The sequence below is a fragment of the Macaca fascicularis genome, chromosome 11 (assembly GCF_037993035.2).
Source record: "Macaca fascicularis isolate 582-1 chromosome 11, T2T-MFA8v1.1".
NCBI classification, from domain to species: domain Eukaryota; kingdom Metazoa; phylum Chordata; class Mammalia; order Primates; family Cercopithecidae; genus Macaca; species Macaca fascicularis.
The window spans coordinates 8,455,868-8,479,673 of record NC_088385.1 but is presented as its reverse complement, the minus strand read 5'-3'; the positions used below and the strand labels follow the sequence as shown (position 1 = coordinate 8,479,673).

The 23,806-nt window shown below is 37.5% G+C and overlaps 1 protein-coding gene and 1 long non-coding RNA gene across 12 annotated transcripts in view; one reads left to right on the top strand and one right to left on the bottom strand.

Annotated features, from left to right (window-relative positions):
- CD163 (CD163 molecule) overlaps nucleotides 1-23,806 on the top strand; it is a 168,400-nt gene that overhangs the window by 132,332 nt on the left and 12,262 nt on the right. For 4 of the 11 annotated variants that reach the window (XM_074005846.1, XM_065523675.2, XM_074005847.1 and 1 more), the window contains 11 exons: nucleotides 2,234-2,320; nucleotides 3,358-3,681; nucleotides 5,606-5,926; nucleotides 7,700-8,020; nucleotides 9,419-9,739; nucleotides 18,854-19,168; nucleotides 19,268-19,582; nucleotides 19,954-20,046; nucleotides 20,127-20,441; nucleotides 21,527-21,847; nucleotides 23,292-23,600. In XM_074005846.1, the coding sequence (XP_073861947.1) occupies nucleotides 3,468-3,681; nucleotides 5,606-5,926; nucleotides 7,700-8,020; nucleotides 9,419-9,739; nucleotides 18,854-19,168; nucleotides 19,268-19,582; nucleotides 19,954-20,046; nucleotides 20,127-20,441; nucleotides 21,527-21,847; nucleotides 23,292-23,600 (2,845 nt within the window). In that variant the 5' untranslated portion in view covers nucleotides 2,234-2,320; nucleotides 3,358-3,467. Of the gene's footprint in view, nucleotides 1-1,013; nucleotides 1,147-2,233; nucleotides 2,321-3,357; nucleotides 3,682-5,605; nucleotides 5,927-7,699; nucleotides 8,021-9,418; nucleotides 9,740-18,853; nucleotides 19,583-19,953; nucleotides 20,047-20,126; nucleotides 20,442-21,526; nucleotides 21,848-23,291; nucleotides 23,601-23,806 lie in introns of those variants that run through there. The other 7 variants (XM_005570019.5, XM_005570017.5, XM_045364663.3 and 4 more) reach the window with 4 other exon arrangements.
- Nucleotides 644-3,368, bottom strand: LOC107126633 (uncharacterized). Its single transcript, XR_001483248.4, has 2 exons — nucleotides 3,310-3,368; nucleotides 644-1,047 (listed from the first exon to the last, which is right to left on the bottom strand). It is a non-coding gene; the product is annotated as an uncharacterized lncRNA (long non-coding RNA).

Below are 23,806 nucleotides of genomic sequence, written 5' to 3'. Positions count from 1 at the left end.
CAGTAAACACAGAAGGAACAATATGTATGACATACCATGAGGCAGGGAGAGATTTGGCATGCCCAAGAAATGGAAGAAAGCAGGGTGCCTTTGTTGACTGGGTTCTAGTGAATGTTTCTTTGGAAGGCTGGAGGTGCTACTTTAATTCCCCATTTCAGGCCCATCACTAACACCTGACAATATGTATGCCATGATGAACTATTAGTAGTTATTTTGAGCTGATGTGTTTTTATATATAAATATTCATTTGTATGTGCTATTTCTTATGCCTTAAACTCCTTTATCATTTGTCCCTTTGGCAATGTTTTTCTCATCTTTTAGGACACAATTTAAGCCTTTCCTCAGAGAAAAGAGTTTTCTGACTGTTCATTCCTTTCTCTCAATAGATAGGACTACTTCATCCATTATTTTTACCCCCACACTTTAACTTTATGTTCATTGTTGTTATCATATGTGTTTCTCTTACTTGAATCTGAGTTATATAGAGCTAAAACCATGTTTTGCTAATTTTTGTTTCACCATTTGTAATATCAGTAATAGTCATGGCTAATTCTCTTGGTGTACTTCATCCCATTAGAAAAGAAATGACAAATGCTGTGTCTCAACAACTTACACAAAATTACTCATTAGACACATTTGATTATGGAAATAAAATTAAAAGTGGATATAATAAAACATTAATTATTTAATTATGTTTTATCTGTTTTGCTTTAGTTTTTTTACATAATTTTTCTACATGACAGTACCTTTTTGTATCTCATATATTTGTCCAAAATGAAGTTCAAAAATGTAAAATATTTAATTAAGCAACAGCAGCATATGAGTTAGTATTTCCTCTAATTTTTCGAAATCTGTGGGAAGTGTTTCCCAATTTCCTTTGGTTGTTTCATGTCCCATATTGAAGAAAACATGAGTACGAAATGGAACCTCAGCTCTTTCAATGACTTCCCTTTTTGGGTTGACTCCGCCTCCGTATGTAGCCTTTTCATTTTCATGAGAGTGAAGTGATTTTTAGAATTCTTAGTCCTTTTCTTTAGAAGAACATTTCTACGGAATAATACAAGAAGATTTAAGAATCATTGAAGTTATAAAACTTTGGAATGAACAAACTCAGAATGGTGCTACTTGAAGACTCTGGATCTGCTGGTAAAAGCTTCTCATTTATTCTACATTTCCCCTTTAATGGGGTATATTATTATGACAGTCAATGGATGTGATTTAAAAGTGATTGGCATGAGGAGAGTAAGGAGTGGAAAAAGGACATAGGCTTATATGGCAGCATCTTTGATTTGCCATAGATTCAAAATTGAAGATGTGATATAGGAATCAGAGTTGGCATTAATTTTGTAAAACTGCTGAGGTGAAATTAAGTCAGGAACTAAAGTTAACTGAAATGTATTGAGTATGAAAAAATCGTTGTTAGAAAAGATGGAATACGCAGAAATGAATATGGATAGAGAGTTAATTACATAAAGAAGATTATCTACTCTGATAAGTGAGTTATCTATTTCAAGAGTTATTTGGACATGTTAAAATCATTTAGCAGTTTTAGTTTTAAATTAGTGTTGGGTTAGAGTAATAAGAAGATATGAGAGTAATAACAGCATTAAAGAGTGTATTATGTGATAATGATACAGGTAAAGATGACAAGATTTAATATTTGAGCTTTTCAGATATGAATATCGTCACTTTATTCCATCAAGGTATTGTTCAGCTAGCTACCATTTGGCAAGCATCAAGCCAGGTACTGGTGAAATTATGGTGAACATGATAGATATAATTCATTTACTCATGGAACTTATCCTCTATCAGTGCGGCTCAGGTAGTCTTGAAGATGGGGGCATCCGTTATTGAATATCGAGATGGTTAGGGAATAGAGAAATCTCAGGATACCTTCCCTGTGCCTGCTGGGAGAATTGTCTACTATAAGTTTCACTGATGTTGTTCTCATTTTCCAAGTTTTAAGGGTTGCCCTTGCAATTCTCATTTCCACCACCAACCTTCTTCTAGTCCCTCACCTCTAGGTTGCCTATAAACATAAACATTTTCAAAGCTATTTCACTGAAACTATATGAGCCTGGGTATGAATGTTTCCTGCCCACCTTGCAATTTAAAAGGAAGGGTTTTCTGTCTTGGTTTGACCTTCTTTGTTAATTAACCTCTGAAACTGTCTATCTTCTCCAAAGTCTTTTTTTGGGAAGATGCTACTTTTGCCCTCTTTTTTTTTTCACAGACGTCAGAAGACATTTTGTCAACTTGAGTCCCTTCACTATTGCTGTGGTCTTACTTCTCAGTGCCTGTTTTGTCACCAGTTCTCTTGGTGAGTACTCTGTCAAATTTACTTACAGCCTTCACCCACTCTGACAAGAACAGTTAAAAAGCAAACAATTTTTCTGAAGGCTGAGTAGCATCTAAAAACTAGGTGACATGCTCCATGTATTCAAAGGATCAGATATTATTAAAAGCACACAATAAAAATCTAACCATGCGACACCAAAATATTAGCATGGTTCCTCACCAAATAAAATAAACTCACAGCAGAAAGATGAATTTTACTTAAAGATTAGAAATAATGTTGAGCTAAAAAATAGGAAAGAATACAAAGGAGGAGAAACTTCAGAATCATTAGAACAAAAGTGAATTTGGGAAACACATTAGTAAATTCAAATGCCAAAATTTATCTAAAAATGTATTGAGAGATGCCTGGTTGGTGGGACCACTGGATTCCTAAATAAAGCTAAAATAATGCCAAGGAGGCAACTGAGATCATCTATCATCTGGGGGTGGGAAGAGAGTACAAACAGGTTTATTTTATGGTAGAAAATAGCAGGAAAATATATCCATCTTAATTTTTATTTAAGTAGATAAGTTTCAGTCTAGTGTTTTTAAGATTTATGCTATTTTACATATTTGTATGAAATAAGGGTTAAATTTCTTACAACTAGTCTTTTCATCTTCATAAATTCTCTATTAGCCTTCTTTCTATCGACCTTACGATTTTGGAGAAATGTAAAAAGTTCATCCCCATAACGTTTTGTAGAATCTTATTTAACTTGAAAACGCTTCATGGAAATTATATAAATTGCCACTATTAAGACTCTTCAACCATAAAATAAAGCTATTAAACATTATTGAGTTACTTGCCTTTACTGGTTATATAGCACTGCTTAATTTGAAACCAGTAATACTGATACTTATATTTGAATGACTGTGAAATAACGTTCTTCTATTTTACCATGTATAGAACTGGGATGGTTCTCAAATCTGAGTTTGAAGGATAAATAATTTATGTAAAAAATAATTTTTTACCTGCTTTTTGCGACCTTGGCCAGTGACTGTCTTAATCCACTGTTGCAGGAGGAACAACCAAGGAGCTGAGGCTAGTGGATGGTGAAAACAAGTGTAGTGGGAGAGTGGAAGTGAAAGTCCAGGAGGAGTGGGGAACGGTGTGTAATAATGGCTGGAGCATGGAAGCGGTCTCTGTGATTTGTAACCAGCTGGGATGTCCAACTGCTATCAAAGCCACTGGATGGGCTAATTCCAGTGCAGGTTCTGGACGCATTTGGATGGATCATGTTTCTTGTCGTGGGAATGAGTCAGCTCTTTGGGACTGCAAACATGATGGATGGGGAAAGCATAGTAACTGTACTCACCAACAAGATGCTGGAGTGACTTGCTCAGGTAAGACTTGCATTAGTCAAAGCCTCAACACAAAATCCTTGGTGGGGAAGAAATATGCAGATGGGTTAAAACCTAGAATAAGCCACTTTCCTGTAAGCAATCTAGTTCCTGCATAAAAGTACTCAATCCATTGCTAGAAAACCACAAAACACAAGGGCATTTTTTTTTTAAATGAAAATAATTCTGAACACTGTGATTAATGAGGAAGTGACTGGCTTCAATTTTATACGTGATCTTAACCAAAAAGCCAAAAAGTGATAGCTTAAATTTTATATTCAGTAAGCTTAATGTAACCTACTATTCCTATATCATAGAAATATCATGACATCTAAGTTATTTCCTTTTTCTCTTTCCCAGTGACTTATTTTGATGTGTTGACCCACAAATTATTACCCTTTTGTCCATTAACTGACAATCAACTTAGTGAACAAAAATCAACTATTTCTAGCTTTAATACATCATTTCTTGTTGTAGGAAGGATTCTTTGAAAGTATAATTGCTTGATCCAGTGTGCAGTGCTATTCATTTCATTTACGTTGTGGTTTTAATTTACAAAACATCTTCATATGTTTTATTGCAATTGGCCCCACAATAACTGAGAAAGCCATGTGTCAGGACTTTCTGCTGGCAAATCCCAAGGGCACATTTCTGACCCAATTCAGATTCCTGGGCTCCCCGTTTCTCCTTGTTTGTTTCATTCTTTTTTTTTTGGAAACGAAGTCTCACTCTTGTCCCCCAGCCTGGAGTGCGATGGTACAATCTCGGCTCACTGCAACCTCCACCTCCCAGGTTCAAGTGATTCTCCTGCCTTAGCCTCCCGAGTAGCTGGGATTATAGGCACCTGCCACCACACCTGGCTAATTTTTATATTTTTAGTAGAGACGGTGTTTCACCATGTTGGCCCGGCTGGTCTCCAACTCCTGACCTCAGGTGATCTGCCTGACTTGGCCTTCCAAAATGCTGGAATTACAGGCGTGAGCCACCATGATTGGCCTGTTTCATTAATTTTTTATGCAACCCTCTCACCTCCCAGCCTCTCTCTCTCCCAGAGGACCGACTATAGAAAGGACTTATCTCTGTCCAGGTATTGTGATGTGATAAGAGAAACACACAGTAGCATCTAGAAAAATGCTGAAATAAATTTTCCATAGCTAATATCCTATGATTTTGTGCAAGTTGTCAAATCTCTTTAAACTTCAGTCTCTGAGGACTCAATGATATAATACATGTAAAACTACTGGCATACTGTTTGGTAAGTAACAGTTGCTGAAGATTCTCATGGTTCTCTTGGTGACTCAGTTCTCTTTCTTCTTTCTCCTCTTCCTCTTTCATCTCCTCCTTCTTTCCTCTTATTTTTAACCACTATGGGAGGTGTGAAATGGAGAATAACAAAAGTAACATCTACTGCAAAGTTTAAAATTATCATAAATTTTAGCAGGCTCTTATCATAATTATTGCTGTCTATAGAACGGGCTGTTTAGCTAAAACATCAGTGTAGTACGTTTAGCTCTTATTTTCTGTTGTTTTATAACTACCAGTGGAGTTAATCAATTTGCTTTTTGAAATTTATACACCTAAAGCTTTAGCTGGAGTCAAATTTAAATAAGTTGAGTCGAATTTATCTATTTCTATATAAAAAGTATTTACATCTGTCCTAGTAATGGAAGGAAACAAAACAAAACAGAAAGTTTAAAAACTTTAATCTGTAAATATTTTCCTTTGTAAGTAGATACAGATAAAAATCCTAATTGCTTCCTAGATTTTAACATACTAAAATTCTCCACTGTGTGGAGCTGGGCAACATCCAAAATCAGGCACCATTTTAAGGACAACATCAAATCCCAAGTGTCCAGAGGAAACTTATTTTCTAAAATCACTTCTAAATGAATGTAACTTCTGAACTCTGGTCTTTTCTCCGCTCCAGATGGATCCGATTTGGAAATGAGGCTGACGAATGGAGGGAATAAGTGTTCTGGAAGAATAGAGATCAAATTCCAAGGACAGTGGGGAACAGTGTGTGATGATAACTTCAACATCGATCATGCATCTGTGGTTTGTAAACAACTTGAATGTGGAAGTGCTGTCAGTTTCTCTGGTTCAGCTAATTTTGGAGAAGGCTCTGGACCAATCTGGTTTGATGATCTTATATGCAGCGGAAATGAGTCAGCTCTCTGGAACTGCAAACATCAAGGATGGGGAAAGCATAACTGTGATCATGCTGAGGATGCTGGAGTGATTTGCTCAAGTAAGGACTGATCTTGGCTCATTCTATTCTCCAGGAGAGGACAAAAGAAAGGGGTAATAAATCTTAAAAGCCTGAACTCTTAAGAACATAATGAAATCTGCTTCTTTTGTCACCACATTTTAACCTAACTTCAGGTTTCAGTTCTGATACCTGTGGACTTTTTACCTTACCTGAAATTAGGAGAAATAGGTTAGGGAAGAAGGGTGTATAGTGAAACTGAGATCCAGGTCATAAGAAAAGAAGACAGTGTTTAGGAAAAGCCCATAAAGAAAGGGAGAGACCGAAAAGAAAAAGAGGGGAAAAAGGAAGGAAGGAAGGGCTTTACTAGGAAATTTTGCACTATGAAGTTTTAAGACAAAACCACTCCAGTTATCATCTAATCTACAAAAGCCTCCTCATTAGCCTCATTAACCCACTCTTTCCCAAATCATTTTTCAAATTCACAGAAGCAAATCACTTTTTAAAAATCAATATTGGTTTCCCATTAAAATTTTATTTATACTGGATATGCATTGTATCTGTCTAGAGACTTTCACGTTGATACTCAGACTGGGGGCAGGTACAATGGTTTGTGTGTGCAGAGAACCACTCTTCGTTTTTCTGTTGAATTCTTAGTATAAAAGGAGATTGAGTGTGTCTTGAACCCCAGAGAACACTTAGGAAAATAAGAGTAAAAAAATCCCTATCTTCACCAGGTTTCTTTCTCTTTCTCTCTCTCTCTCTCTCTCTCTCTCTCTCTCTCTCTCTCTCTCTCTCTCTCTCTTTCTCTTTCTCTTTCTCTCTCTCTCTGTGCAAATAAATGAACTTCCATTCAAACTCATTTAAAACAAAGAGAATACTGGCTCACAAAACTGGGAAATTCAGAGGGTATAGTTAGCCTCATGCATGGTTGGATTCAGGTTCTTGAACAATGTCATCTGGGTTCTATCTCTTTCTGCATGTCTTGAACAGGCTTTTTCTTGTTGAACAATGTGATCAGCTATAGCCTGAACCACAGTGAATGGAACTCCTATAAGAAAGATAGGTTTTGTTAGCTGAAGAATGTGAAGAATTTGGAGTAGAAAAACCACAGACTATACCTTCCATTCTCTTTTACCCATCAAAATTTCTCTAGGCCCCCAGTTAGCACATGCTGAGGAATCACAATAAATAATATTGTGAGAATGAAAATGGAAACTGCCAGAGGAAAAAACCAGTTTAATTTATTACAGAATATTCTTCAGAATCAACGTCTATTCTTTGAAGAATATTGATTTGGGGAAGGTGAAAATTGTAGTACTGAAGCCTCCTTTCTCTTTGCTCTGCTTTTAAACTAAGGAAGTGGACACAACAGGTTCAGGTATACAACACAGGCTAGGTAGTATCAATGGAGAATGCAGTCAGAGGCAAAAGGGATTGCTAAGTATGGAGGCAAACTGAAGGATGCAGGTGCCAGTTAAACACGTGCGAATATATATTAACCAGAAAAAGTAAACAGTTCTAACAAGAACTCTGTGGTGGTCAAATAGCAGGTCTCTAGATGAAATTCAGTCCCTGGATCTCCTGTTAGAAACACTTCCTGTAATATATGCTGTCTATACTGAGATGTCCATCTTCTTGCCTGATCCACTCCTCCTTCCATCTTGAATGATTTCCAGTGCTAGTACAGTACATCACAGTTTTCTCTGTCTCCACTTACATCTCTCCCGTTTTCCTGAACTCATCTTAGGTACAGCTATTTATAGTCTCATGTTCTTACTTCCTTATCGCAGACCTGTTGTGTATCTGTTACAGAGGGAGCAGATCTGAGCCTGAGACTGGTAGATGGAGTCACTGAATGTTCAGGAAGATTAGAAGTGAGATTCCAAGGAGAATGGGGGACAATATGTGATGATGGCTGGGACAGTCATGATGCTGCTGTGGCATGCAAGCAACTGGGATGTCCAACTGCTATCACCGCCATTGGTCGAGTTAACGCCAGTGAGGGATTCGGACACATCTGGCTTGACAGTGTTTCTTGCCAGGGACATGAACCTGCGGTCTGGCAATGTAAACACCATGAATGGGGAAAGCATTATTGCAATCACAATGAAGATGCTGGCGTAACATGTTCTGGTACGTTAAAACCAAAACCAAAGCACTAAACAAAAAGAAAAGCAGAAAGAGAAAGTCCTGTGCTCCTTAGGAGTAGGAATAGATGTAAGAAGTAGAAATGCCTAGTAGATTCCTTGCTGGGAATTCCTTTATACTTGTAATCTTTGACATGTTCTTTATTCAACTAGTTTGGAGAGTTGTCTGACGTCATTCTCTGTAATAATTACTCAGACTACTGTTATGGAGCACACTTCAAACTCAGAATCTACCTGGAGCTCAGAGAGACAAAATTTCGTAGGAATCTCTTTGTAAAATTTTAAATTTACTTATTTTTTTAACTTTAAGTTCTGGGATACATGTGTTTAATGTGCAGGTTTGTTACATGGGTATACATGTGCCATGGTGGTCTGCTTCACGTATCAACCTGTCATCTAGGTTTTAACCCCCCATGCATTAGGTACTTGTCCTAATGCTCTCCCTCCCCTTTCCCCCCACCCCCTGATAGGCCCCAGTGTGTGATGTTCCTTTTCCTGTGTCCATGTGTTCTCATTGTTCAATTCCCAGTTATGAGTGAGAACATGAGGTGTTTGGTTTTCTGTTCTTGTGTTAGTTTGCTGAGGATGATGGTTTGTAGCTTCATCCGTGTCCCTTCAAGGGACATAAACTCATTCTTTTTTATGGCTGCATAGTATTCCATGGTGTATGTGTACCACATGTTCTTTATCCAGTCTATTATTGATGGGCATTTGGGTTGGTTCCAAGTCTTTGCTATTGTGAATAGTGCTGCAATAAACATACATGTGCATGTGTTTTTATAGTAGAAAGATTTGTAATCCTTTGGGTGTATACCCAGTAATGGGATCGCTGGGTCAAATGGTATTTCTAGTTCTAGATCCTTAAGGAATCACCACACTGTCTTCCATAATGGTTGAACTAATTTACACTCCCACCAAACAGTGTAAAAGCATTCCTATTTCTCCACATCCTTGCCAACATCTGTTTCCACACTTTTTAATGATCGCAATTCTAACTGTGATGAGATGGTATCTCATTGTGGTTTTGATTTGCATTTCTCTAATGACCAGTGATGATGAGCTATTTTTCATATGTTTGTTGTCCACATAAATGCCTTCTTTTCAGAAGTATCTGTTCATATCCTTCACCCACTTTTTGAGAAATCTCTTTTAAAGCAGAATTGCTCATATCTTTCTGCCATTGACAATTTTTATCAACCCTTGAAACTACAATCCCATTTCTAACAAAAATTTGTGGTCTATCTTATTGTTTCTTAAAAAGTCAGGAAATAAGTAAGCTATAATTTCCAGTGTATCAGTATCAGAGAAGAAAAAAGACAAAAAAAATGCTCTGGAAGCTAACCTCCATATGTATCGATGGTTTAAGTTTATGTTTCTTTTGCAGATGGATCAGATCTGGAGCTAAGACTTAGAGGTGGAGGCAGCCGGTGTGCTGGGACAGTTGAGGTGGAGATTCAGAGACTGTTAGGGAAGGTGTGTGACAGAGGCTGGGGACTGAAAGAAGCTGATGTGGTTTGCAGGCAGCTGGGATGTGGATCTGCACTCAAAACATCCTATCAAGTATACTCCAAAATCCAGGCAACAAACACGTGGCTGTTTCTAAGTAGCTGTAACGGAAATGAAACTTCTCTTTGGGACTGCAAGAACTGGCAGTGGGGTGGACTTACCTGTGATCACTATGAAGAAGCCAAAATTACTTGCTCAGGTATGACTTTCAATCAACTTGTTAAGAAGAAGGGTGTAAATTTCCAGTACTGCCTTTGACATTGAAAAGAAACATTGGTCCTTATGACTAGATCATTCTAAAGAAACCAGAAAATATCTACACAAATTCCACTTGGAGAGACAGATAAGTTTACAATTCACATTTCACTTTAGATAGAAGTGTTTGGGTTTTGCTCACTTTGGTTTTTGAGTAATTTTTAAATCAATAGAAGTATAAGAGATTAAGGAGGATTAAAATTTAAAAAAGAGAATTCAATATTTTTTTCACAGGATGTCGCCAAAAGATTTAAAAATAACCATGTTGGATAAACTGACATAACCTTCAGCTCCCTCTATTGTACTGTGAAAGAATTGTCTTTTTTTTGAAAACCTGTGGATATTTCACTGCAACCTCTTTAAAAAGCTCAAAAATGAGTTGTAAACTGGTTGGGTTTGTGGATAATCTTTAGTATTTTATGCTAATTATATTTATACAAATGCTAACTTTGTTGAAAAGTGATGCTTTTAAAATAATTCTAAAGTAAATGTAACTTTTACTCTGCAACGGAAAGACTTTAGAAAACACAGTGTACAAGAAAACCATTAAACATGTAGAGACCTCACAGAATGGAAACTTGTACGTGTTGCATGTCCTCTAACCAACAGTATGGCTCCAGATACCTCCCAACCTAGGCATGCAGCGAGGGGCATTTCCCTGATGTTACAAATGGTGCTTACCTCTAGTTAAGTGGAAATTATCCTCCGATTGAAAAAAAGGCAATCATTTAAGATGTAAATTTGAATTGCTATATTACTTTTTAGAAAATATTCTTGACCTGGCAATATAATCACATGGTTTAAACTTCAAAAGAAAAAAGTGTAAACTCTTCCCCCACTACTATCCAATTCTTTTCCTCACAGTCAACTTATGTGGTTGGAATATTTATATATTATTTGAGATATTTCAGGTAAATACAAGAAAATACAAACAAATCTATATATAGCTATCATTTGCTTTCATTAGCCAAAGGGTGACATGTTGTATAAATTGTTTTGTACCTTAAGTATTCACTTAGTAAAATTTCTTGATCAAATTTCACATCAGTATTTAAAGAGCTGTCTGAAATTACTTCCATGTCTATGACATTTCTTAGTATTTATTACCGTGTGTATTCATTTATTCTTTTAATTTATTTTACCTGACAAGATTAGCCATTTTCTTAGCTAAATTTTTTTAGAAAATCATTATTTGGATTTAAAAAAATTAATATTACCTTTATTTGCTTTCGAATTCATTAAAATTTACTTTTCTTTCTAATAATTCTCTTCAGATTTCCTAAAGTTTGATTTCTTTTTGGCCCCTAACTTCTTGAGTTGAGTCTTAAGTTTTATTTCTTCTGTTTTATTAATATAAATATTTTAGTTTATAGGTTTTTCTTCTAAATTTATAATGGTTTGTATATTTTCTTATTAATTGTATTTTACATTGATTAGCATTAAGTTCTGCTGTATGTAAAAGAGAAACAAATAATAGTGGCTAAAGAAAGACAGTGTTTACTTTTTCTCATTTAAAATTAGTCAAATAGGTAAGCAGTTTAAGGCTGTTCTGGTGTCTCTGTTGTCACCAAGAAACATTCAGAATAGATTTGCTGAAGTGATTATCAAACGCTACTGGACAGGAAGGATGAGCCACCCCACAGCTCAGAGAGTTCCTTGGAAAGCCAATCTAGTAGACGACGTGCAGGCCTCTGAGAAGGTGTCTTCTGTCCACTCTCCTTCATGGGCCCCAGTGTTGCTCTCAGGGTAGTTCTTCCTGGCACATTATTCTTCACAGTTACCTCCAAGTTTGGTTTGGAGAATATCTCTATCTAAGGACAGCACACCTTTCACAATCCACCTTCTGCTAATATTGGTTTAGGGACCTTTGGATTACTTTCAAGACTGACTAATCAAGGGCTGATGTCAGCTACTCTCAAGTTCAACAAAAAAGTTCTTTACAAGGTTACTAAGCTTCCAGTCTACTTGCTTTATAACCCAATACCATCTGAAAGGAACTATAGTCCAAGGCCATATAAATATACTTTGATCTATGCTATGACCAGCCCTTCTCTTTAATTATTGACCACTGTCTTAAGGCCATTTGAAACTGTGGGTTTGGGAGGAAGGACAAGACCTAAATTCCGTCTTTGCCAGTGGACTCATTGCCTTTGTATCTGGAGCATCAGTTTTATCTTCTGATAAGGCTATAGTTTTACCACCATCTCAATTTGGGGGACAGGATACTTAGAGTTTTATCTTCAATTTTTCAATTCCAAATTATGGGACTCTTGATTAACTATGTACAACACCTGCAGGCAGACCATACCACCTTATAAAATTGATATTTCTCCTCCCATTTCTGCTTGCATTCTGACTACTGTAGTCTGAATTCATCTTTCTTGTAAATGCTAAAAGTGGCAAGAAGAATCCACGTCATGCAAATATTCTGATTTTTTTGTAGTTTTGTTTCTTGTACTTTGCCCAATAAATTCTGCATTTTTTAAGCATCAGTGAGCACATGGTTTTCTTTTCAAAGTGAGGTTTGCCCAAACATTTTACCATGTGTAAGACTCATTAGCTTTTTAGCCTCTCATACCTGAGTCATTAATCCATTCTGCCCATCGACTCCATTCAACCACACCCATATTTTAGGTTGCATTACTAGAATCCCTTACTTACGGTAACATGTTCTAAATTATTCAGGATTCTATTCAGATGTGTATAATAGAAATCATAAATAATATAAATTTGCAACTTAAGATGGGCTCCATACTTTACAGAGCTGTATTTTTGTTTGCTATTTGCCATGTGCACTTTTTATTTCCTTTTGCAAACTCCTTTGTTATATTTCTTTAGGTTTTGGAAGTTCTTCTACTTATGTTGGGGGCCTTGGTTTTTAGCTTTTTACATGTTTTGTTAGTAATATAGTTTATACTTTTGTTTCTTGATTTACTTGATACTTTCAATGATGACATACTGATACTGTCTCTGTCAATGATGACATGCTGTCTCTTTCAATAATGGACATGCTTTCTCTGTGCCTGCCAAATTCAAGCTACGAATTTGATAATATGTTTAAATTCTTTAACTTTTATATAACACAGGGCTATATAGCTGAAAAGAACCAGAAGAATTCAACTAAGCAGGAGAATTGGAAACAATTTAAGATAAATTGTTGACAGAAAAAGGTCTAGGAAATTTTGGTCATAAAATTACTTTGAATCTCAGACATTTTGTTTGTGATGTCTGTGTATGTACTAGAGAGGACATCTGACCTTAAGAAACAGTTCATCTGAGCTATGCTGTATTTCAACTTAGGATTGAGAAATAATTCTGAGATTATGATGATCTATACTTCTTCAGAGTCTGAAAAGCATTAGATATTGAAAATACATTAATGCTTCTTTAAATCATAATTGCATATTTTATTTATCACTAAACAAAAGGAAGTAATTCTAGTTAATTATATCTCTAATTATGTTAAAGCTCTTTGTAGATCTCTTCATCTTTCTAGAGAAAGAAAGGAAAACAGATTCAGTTACCTATGCCAGGGGAAAAGTTGTTGATAATGGCACTAAATCCAGGTGCAAAAATTTACTTAATGGCTTTTATGTAAAAACACAGTCAGAGATTTAGCAGAAAAAAATCAATTAGAGGGATACATTTCCAATATTCTAACCATGTCTAAAGAGTAATGATACAAGCAAAGCGACCCATAGGATAGATTAACATGTTACTAGCAGATTCACGAAATAAAGGCTGAGGATGGAGTCTCCAAGTCACTTTCTGAGTAGGAGAATTTGTCCTCTGCCCTGACTCAAATATGTTAGGACAAAGAAAACAAGAGGATATTTATAGAAGAGACTTTTTTTCAATTGCTTAATGAGTTTTCACAATGGAAAACAAAATATTTGGTTTTTTGTTTGTTTCTTTTTAACTGGTTTTCTTTTGATTTAGTTTGTTCAAGATGGATCCAAACAAAAGAGTAAGAGGTTACAACAAACCAGAATTTGACTTGATCTAGGAAATTGCTTTTACTTAAAGATTTAGGGCTGTCCAAAAGGGGTTGGGATCATATGAATACTAGTTAATGATATCTTAGAGAAATTTCATGCTTGAATAAAGATTCAAAAAGAAGAAATGAAAGACCATCCCACTCAAGGGTCATAAATTATTTGTGTTGTAGAGGTGTTGTTTGCTTTAAACTCTGACCTATGTTTAGAAAGTAACATGTTTTTCATCTCAAATTTGGATAGGAATTTGCTTTGTGCAGATTTAATGGATAATTGGTGAAATTTTGACATGCTGAGGTATTCTATATTGCTGTAGTACAGAATATGGTCATATTCAAAACATTTTCTAAGACATTTTAGTATCAGGTGAAAGGTTTATGAGAGATGAAAGTAAATCAGAGTATGTAGATTGGCGTGGGCTGACGGTGTATCTATATAATGGTGATAGTAACATCAAGAGATTACAAAAATTGTTGATATTAGATAGCAGATATCTATAAAGGACTTAAGACCTTTAGAAGGCCTCATTTTCAACTGAATTTTCTTTTTTTTTTTATACTTTAAGTTCTAGGGTACATGTGCACAATGTGCAGGTTTGTTACATATGTATACATGTGCCATGTTGGTGTGCTGCACCCATTAACTCATCATTTACATTAGGTATATCTCCTAATGCTATCCCTCACCCCTCCCCCGACCCCACGATAGGCCCCAGTGTGTGGTGTTCCTCTTCCTGTGTCCAAGTGTTCTCATTGTTCAATTCCCACCTATGAGTGAGAACATGCGGTGTTTGGTTTTCTGTTCTTGCAATAGTTTGCTGAGAATGATGGTTTCCAGCTGAATCCATGTCCCTACAAAGGACATAAACTCATCCTTTTTTTATGGCTGCATGGTACTCCATGGTGTATATGTCACATTTTCTTAATCCAGTCTGTCATTGATGGACATTTGGGTTGGTTCCAAGTCTTTGCTATTGTGAATAGTACCGCAATAAACATACGTGTGCATGTGTCTTTATAGCAGCATGATTTATAATCCTTTGGGTATATACCCAGTAAAGGGATGGCTGGGTCAAATGGTATTTCTAGTTCTAGATCCTTGAGGAATCACCACACTGTCTTCCACAATGGTTGAACTGTTTACAGTCCCACCAAGAGTGTAAAAGTGTTCCTGTTTCTCCACATCCTCTCCAGCACCTGTTGTTTCTTGACTTTTTAAGGATCGCCATTTTAACTGGTGTGAGATGGTATCTCATTGTGGTTTTGATTTGCATTTCTCTGATGGCTAGTGATGATGAGCATTTTTTCATGTGTCTGTTGGCTGCATAAATATCTTCTTTTGAGAAGTGTCTGTTCATATCATTTGCCCACTTTTTGATGGGCTTATTTCTTGTAAATTTGTTTGAGTTCTTTGTATGTTCTGCATATTAGCCCTTTGTTAGATGAGTAGATTGCAAAAATTTTCTCCCATTCTGTAGGTTGACTGTTCAATCTGATGATAGTTTCTTTTGCTGTGCAGAAGCTCTTTAGTTTAATTAGATACCATTTGTCAATTTTGGCTTTTGTTGCCATTGCTTTTGGTGTTTTAGACATGAAGTCCTTGCCCATGCCTATGTCCTGAATGGTATTGCCTAGGTTTTCTTTTAGAGTTTTTATGGTTTTAGGTCTAACATTTAAGTCTCTAATCCATCTAGAATTAATTTTTGTATAAGGTGTAAGGAAAGGATCCAGTTTCAGCTTTCTACTTATGGCTAGCCAGTTTTCCTAGCACCATTTATTAAATAGGGAATCCTTTCTCCATTTCTTGTTTTTGTCAGGTTTGTCAAAGATCAGATGGTTGTAGATGTGTGGTATTGTTTCTGAGGGCTCTGCACTGTTCCATTGGTGTATATCTCTGTTTTGGTCCCAGTACCATGCTGTTTTGGTTACTGTAGCCCTCTAGTATAGTTTGAAGTCAGTAGTGTGCTGCCTCCAGCTTTGTTCTTTTGGCTTAGGATTGTCTTGGCAATGCAGACTCTTTTTTGGTTCCATATGAAGTTTAAAGTAGTTTTTTCCAATTCTGTGAAGGAAAGTCTTTGGTAGCTTGATGGGGATGGTATTGAATCTATAAATTACCTTGGGCAGTATGGCCATTTGCACAATATTGATTCTTCCTATCCATGAGCATGGAATGATCCTCCATTTGTTTGTGTCCTCTTTTATTTCATTGAGCAGTGGTTTGTAGTTCTCCTTGAAGAGGTCGTTCACATCCCTTGTAAGTTGGATTCCTAGGTATTTTATTCTCTTTGAAGCAATTGTGAATGGGAGTTCACTCATGATTTGTCTCTCTGTTTGTCTGTTATTGGTGTATAGGAATGCTTGTGATTTTTGCACATTGATTTTGTATCCTGAGACTTTGCTGAAGTTGCTTATGAGCTTAAGGAGATTTTGGGCTGAGACGATGGGGTTTTCTAAATATACAATCATGTCATCTGCAAACAGGGACAATTTGACTTACTCTTTTCCTAATTGAATACCCTTTATTTCTTTCTCTTGCTTGATTGCCGTGGCCAGAACTTCCAAAACTATGTTGAATAAGAGTGGTGCGAGAGGGCATCCCTGTCTTGTGCCAGTTTTCAAGGGGAATGCTTCCAGTTCCTTTATTTCTTTTAAAGAATGAGTTAAAAGAAATAGTTTGTATTTCTTAAGTACTTTATATTGTGTCTGACTATTTTCAAAGAAACTCACTTATGTTGATGGTTGTGTTCCTTAACTTGACAAAGAGCATCTTCATAATATAAATTCCATTTATTATTTCTGGTGTGTCTTTTCTTTACATTTTAAATTTCAGCTACAGTAAGTTACTTATAATTCTTCAGTGACACCATGCTATTTAATGAGTATATTCCTTAAAGGTTTTTTCACCCACTCTGTATTTGGCAAACTCCTCATCTTTTTTCAAGATCCAGTTTAGATCTATGGTATTCTCTCCTACAAAGTCTAAAACAGAGCAGATGGCTCCTTTATTTGTTAGTTTTATGTCTAATATATATTTCTATTTTTGGATTCGTCACTATTAAAATATGTATATCTTGTAGTGAACTGTGTTTGTGGAGGAGAAGGCTGTTAGTGAGAAATTGAATAGCTTTGAAAAGAAGTAGCTTTTTCCTAGGTACTTAAGGTAGGGAAATACATTTTAAGTAGAAAGAAAAGTTTCTACAGAGGCACAGAAGTATGAAAATTATGGCATGCCCAAGCATCTTTAGGCTGGAGCATCAAATTTGGTTGATAAAATAATAGATATTAAAGCTTTTAAGGTAACAGCATACTATTTTAAAGTGCACTAAAGAAATAGTGTTTATCACCTCTCCTTAATTTTAATAGCTGGATGAAATTAGGGAATCTGTAAAAGCTGTTTGTGCTGCAGTTTGCTCAGAAGAAAAATGGGAGTGGTAATAGGGCCTACCTCACAGGAATTACACAGTGAGCTATAAGTACATGTTAGCTAATATGATGATGATGATTATTTTTAGTATTATCTATCTTCACTGACAGACTAAACTCTGTGGCAGCCTTTTTAACCCACCCATCATCAGATGCCTAAAATAGTCAGACAACGTTATAGGTTGTTATGTCATAGGTCGTTACACTGATACTTTTGGATTAATTACTGCGTGCATGATTATTACAGAAATCATAAGAAAGTATGTAAGGGATCATTGCATAAATTTTAAGGAAACATTAAGTTAGCTAAAGAAAAAACATCACATGAAAATATTTGAAATTTATTAATATATTTATAATCATGGCATAAATTTCTTGGAAAAAAGACTTAGAAGCAAGGAAACAATTTAGGAAGCTATTGTAGAGGTCTGCATGACAGATGATGACAAATCACTTTACGGCAATAGCAATAAATATGCAGAAGAAGAAATATGCTGGAGGACCAAGAGATATGGTGGTTTTCTACATGTGTAATGTTTCATGAGGGTCAGCACTTTAGGCTCTGGAATATGCTGTCTGGCTTCAAATTCTGTCCTCTTACTAATTCTGTAGTAATTTGTTGTGTTACCTTAGCAAATTACTACATCTCACCTCTCTATGTTTCAGATTCCTTGTCTGTAAAATCAGAATTATATTAACAATTGTCTCCTAAGGCAATCTTAAGGATTAAATGAAATAATGTTTGTTAAATGCTTATTGGAATGCCATATATATAATATAATAGATGCTCACGTAATATTCACTGCTATCATTATTACCATTATTTGTGGTGAGATAAAGTGGTGGTTCAATTTTAGGTGATTCTAATTTGGTCTGCATATCATTAATTAAATAAAGCATATAGTGGGCTTGTCATACAATAATTCATTCAACTTTGAATATTTTAAGTTCCACATGTCTAAGCAGATATGTTTGTGGATCTAAAATTAAAGAAAAAAGTATGGATGAAAATATATTTATTGGCAGTTGAGACATGTCCATTGAGCAGATGAGAAGGTTACGGACAGAACCTTGACTCAAGGAATACATGAAATGTTTTGATAAAGCAGTGTCAGAAAGAATGGAGGAGAAAATGGTGCAAAGAAGGGTCACGTATACCAAATGTAACAGACATCAAAAGGAAGAAGTCTGATGTTCATTTTGAAAATGAGAAGTATATTGAAAAGCTTTACATAGAACAATTCAAAAAGGTTGAGCAGACCCCAGATTGCAGTGCATGCAGGAATGAGTGCAAGACTAAGAGACAGCGATAGTAGATACACATTGTTTGTGGTCTCTGATGTTATTATGAATAAAGTAAGCAAAATGTTGGAAGAACAGAGTTATCATTGCTTCTGGGGATGGTTGGCTGTGCAAGGTGAAGTCCCAGAATTCTCTCAGATGGATGAGTTCAGCTAGGAATAGGGAGAACTAGAATTATCCATACCCAACTTAAGGCAGAAAAGCCAAGACAAACAAGTGTAGGAAATCACTGAGCACCCTGGTCTCCATTTCCCATTCCACACCACCTTCCTCACCCTCATCATGAATGGAAATCTGGGAATCATATTATCTCTCACTGAAATAATATTTATTTTTCAGCCCACAGGGAACCCAGACTGGTTGGAGGAGACATTCCCTGTTCTGGACGCGTTGAAGTGAAGCATGGTGACACATGGGGCTCCGTCTGTGATTCGGACTTCTCTCTGGAAGCTGCCAGTGTTCTCTGTAGGGAATTACAGTGTGGCACAGTCGTCTCTATCCTGGGGGGAGCTCACTTTGGAGAGGGAAATGGACAGATCTGGGCTGAAGAATTCCAGTGTGAGGGACATGAGTCCCATCTTTCACTCTGCCCAGTAGCACCCCGCCCAGAAGGAACTTGTAGCCACAGCAGGGATGTTGGAGTAGTCTGCTCAAGTAAGACCCAGAAAACATCTTTAATTGGTTCTCATACTGTGAAAGGGACGGGGTTAGGGAATCATAGCTGTCTTTTTCTAAAGCCCTGTCTCCTTCCAGGATACACAGAAATTCGCTTGGTGAATGGCAAGACCCCATGTGAGGGCAGAGTGGAGCTCAAAACGCTTGATGCCTGGGGATCCCTCTGCAACTCTCACTGGGACATAGAAGATGCCCACGTTCTTTGCCAGCAGCTTAAATGTGGAGTTGCCCTTTCTACCCCAGGAGGAGCACATTTTGGAAAAGGAAATGGTCAGGTCTGGAGGCATATGTTTCACTGCACTGGGACTGAGCAGCACATGGGAGATTGTCCTGTAACTGCTCTGGGTGCTTCACTATGTCCTTCAGGGCAAGTGGCCTCTGTAATTTGCTCAGGTAAGAGGATGAGGGGCAGCCAGTGATGAGTCTTAAGAGAAGGTGTACATAGGGTTGAAGAACAAAAGTGAAATGCAGTGATCCATTTTGAAGGGTCATGAAAAGAATGAATACTAATTCATGCTTCAGAGTATTAACCTCATTTGTCTTTCAGAGGGTGAGCAAACCTAATTTTGATGGACTTTATAGTTATCCAGTGCTTACTATGTGCCAAGCCCATCTCAAAGCACCTGATTTATTCCAAACGTGTTGACCATCCACCTTCCCCTCTCTCTCTAAGCTATGTTTGTCCTCAACTCATCCATATAACATTTCGTCTGACTCCCCTAACCTTTTGTATCTTGTATGACTAAGTACTTTGGTGTTTGCAGGAAACCAGTCGCAAACACTGTCCTCATGCAATTCATCATCTATAGGCCCAACAAGGCCTACCATTCCAGAAGAAAGTGCTGTGGCCTGCATAGGTGAGACTCTGTGACAAATCTATGAAAATATTAATAACGAGCATTCTGCTCGTTATTAATATTTTCATTTCTCTTTGCAGAGAGTGGTCAACTTCGCTTGGTAAATGGAGGAGGTCGCTGTGCTGGGAGAGTAGAGATTTATCATGAGGGCTCCTGGGGCACCATCTGTGATGACAGCTGGGACCTGAGCGATGCCCATGTGGTGTGCAGACAGCTGGGCTGTGGAGAGGCCATTAATGCCACTGGTTCTGCTCATTTTGGAGAAGGAACAGGGCCCATCTGGCTGGATGAGATGAAATGCAATGGAAAAGAATCCCGCATTTGGCAGTGCCATTCACATGGCTGGGGGCAGCAAAACTGCAGGCACAAGGAGGATGCAGGAGTTATCTGCTCAGGTAAATTATGCATATTACCTCTGGTCACAATTACATAGAGAAAGGACTGAGAGAGGGTAGTAAGGGGTATTAATCTTAAAGATTTTCCTGAAAAGTAGGTCCAAAAGGAACTATTGTGGGAGTCAGGACAACAGAAGTCTGGGTTTGATGTGCTGGTGGTACTTCATGAGCAAGGTAGTGTAACATTGTAAAGAGAAAAGACCAGAAATGGTCTTGTATATCATGAAAATGACAACAAAGTTCATAATGAAGGTTTTTAATAAATATATTTTGGGCTGGATATTAGATAGTGATCCAATGGCAACCCTTGATAATTACAGTGTTAATAAACAAGTAGATTTAAAGGGATAAGAAGAAATACATATGTTGCATCATTCTACAGAAAAAAAGATAATTATCATGCCCAAGCAATTTTTCATGGCAGATAAATGAGACTTACTTGTCATAGAAACAAAAATTAGTGTGAGGTTACTGCCCTTGCTTTGTATACACGGTGAGTTTTAGAAAACATTCTGAAATTTTAAAATGTACTATTTCATAATATATTGGGGGAAACAGAACTATGATTCAGTAACAAGGAAGTGAAAAACTCTGTATCCCAGAAGTGATTTATTCCTATTTTAATGACATAAATCTGGTAGAAGACATGCATAGCAAAACTATGAAGTGAGAGATGTACACAGAACATTGATTTTAGTGCCTGAGTGTCTAACAATTTTAACTATCAAAGACAGCTGCAAAAAAAAAAAAAAAAGAATATTTTTGGGAAAAAATCCAAACTATGTAATTGAAAAAGGCTCTGAGCCTTTGAGTTCTGGAAAGTCTGTTAGAATCATTGAGGGCAATCTGAAGAGGTCTCTGAGTCCAAAACCTAAGACTAAAACACCTATAATGCATTTATAGAATAAATAAAATATTTTAATAATATCTATGAAATCATCTAGAAGCTACTAACGAATTATTAGTAACTGACATATTGTACCATTGTACCTATTTTTAAAGCCATTCTTACATCAAGGTAAAGGGAAGGAGTCTCTGAATCTTCAGAAAAGATGCAAAACTACTAATTCTGTGTTTCACTGCAGAGTTCATGTCTCTCAGATTGACCAGTGAAGCCAGCAGAGAGGCCTGTGCAGGGCGTCTAGAAGTTTTTTACAACGGAGCTTGGGGCAGCGTTGGCAGGAGTAGCATGTCTGAAACCACTGTGGGTGTGGTGTGCAGGCAGCTGGGCTGTGCAGACAAAGGGAAAATCAACCCTGCATCTTTAGACAAGGCCATGTCCATTCCCATGTGGGTGGACAATGTTCAGTGTCCAAAAGGACCTGACACGCTGTGGCAGTGCCCATCATCTCCATGGGAGAAGAGACTGGCCAGGCCCTCGGAGGAGACCTGGATCACATGTGACAGTGAGTATCCATTGACCTATATGAAAATTCCATTCCGCAGTCCCACTGTCATCTTCTGATAAGGGACATTGGATTTTATTTTCCTATTCGCACACTGGCTTAAGTTGTTAGATCGAATTAAGCAAGAATGGGTAGCTTGTGGGTAATATCTGTTCTACCTGGATGGTGTAATTGGTTTTATTTAATTTGGCCTGTAGATATTCAGGATCAGCTTTTATTATTCTAAAGAATATCATACTCCCCATGATTGGCTTGAAAGATTTATTCAGTTGCTTTCTCTGAGGAGAAGAGAATATGTGATTTAATATTTGACTGTTGAGTGGTTTACCTTACCTTCCCATTTTGCTTTCAAATATTATCTTGTTACACTAATATAAGGAGAAAAGCAGTCAGAAATCAGAAAGATCAATTCTCAGGTATTTCCACATTCTACAGGTTTTTTTTTTGTTTGTTTGTTTGTTTGTTTTTTGTGTTTTTTGTGTTTTTTTTTTTTGAGACGGAGTCTTGCTCTGTTGCCCAAGCTGGACTGCAGTGGCCGGATCTCAGCTCACTGCAAGCTCCGCCTCCCGGGTTTACGCCATTCTCCGGCCTCAGCCTCCCGAGCAGCTGGGACTACAGGCGCCCGCCACCTCGCCCGGCTAGATTTTTGTATTTTTTGGTAGAGACGGGGTTTCACCGTGTTAGCCAGGATGGTCTCGATCTCCTGACCTCGTGATCCGCCCGTCTCGGCCTCCCAAAGTGCTGGGATTACAGGCTTGAGCCACCGCGCCCGGCCGTTTTTTTTTTGTTGTTTGTTTGTTTTTTTTTTGAGACTGAGTTTTGCTCTTGTTTCCCAGGCTGGAGTGCAATGGTGTGATCTTGGCTCACTGCAACCTCTGCCTTCCAGGTTCACGCGATTCTCCTGCCTCAGCCTCCCCAGTAGCTGGCTGGGATTACAGGCATGAGCCACCACGCCCAGCTAATTTTGTATTTTTAGTTGAGCCGGGGTTTCCCCATGTTGGTCAGGCTGGTCGCAAACTTTTGACCTCAGGTGATCTGCCTGTCTTGGCCTCCCAAAGTGCTGGGATTACAGGCATGAGCCACTGTGCCTGGCCTCTACATCTTCTTAAACTGTGAGATTTCTGTCAACCTGCCATCTCCCAAGATCTTGCCTATTTGAAAGAACTTGACATCACATATTTATAACGTTAACTTTAATCATTTAACATTTACTGGGTCACATTATGTATATTATGTGCAGGATGAAATATACCTAGTTGGCTGTAATGACAAGTCCTCTTATAAAAGATAAATTTTGTAAAAATTAAATTTTAAAATGCACATTCAGTAAAATTTTAAATAGGTTTTTGTTTTTTTTTTAAGTTTCAAATCTTGTTTTTCACCTATGAACTCCTGGAAACTTTCAGAAGTCTTAGAAATAGGCGACATGTCTCTGATTTTTCAGACAAGATAAGACTACAAGAAGGACCCACTTCCTGTTCTGGACGTGTGGAGATCTGGCATGGAGGTTCCTGGGGGACAGTGTGTGATGACTCCTGGGACTTGAACGATGCTCAGGTGGTGTGTCAACAACTTGGCTGTGGTCCAGCTTTGAAAGCATTCAAAGAAGCAGAGTTTGGTCAGGGGACTGGACCCATATGGCTCAATGAAGTGAAGTGCAAAGGGAATGAGTCTTCCTTGTGGGATTGTCCTGCCAGACGCTGGGGCCACAATGAGTGTGGACACAAGGAAGATGCTGCAGTGAATTGCACAGGTAAGTGCCAGAAGCCTGGATTGAGCTTGGAATCTCTGGCAGCAAAGAGGGGTTGGGCAGTGATGTGTGTTGTGTAAAACCCGGACTTATCAACACAGGGATCTGGTGGGGATTGTCATTAGAGAATCATAATGTCTCTACTGAACGAATGATGAAAACAGTTGTTATATGTTGGCCTTCACCAAGGAGACACATACAACCTATAT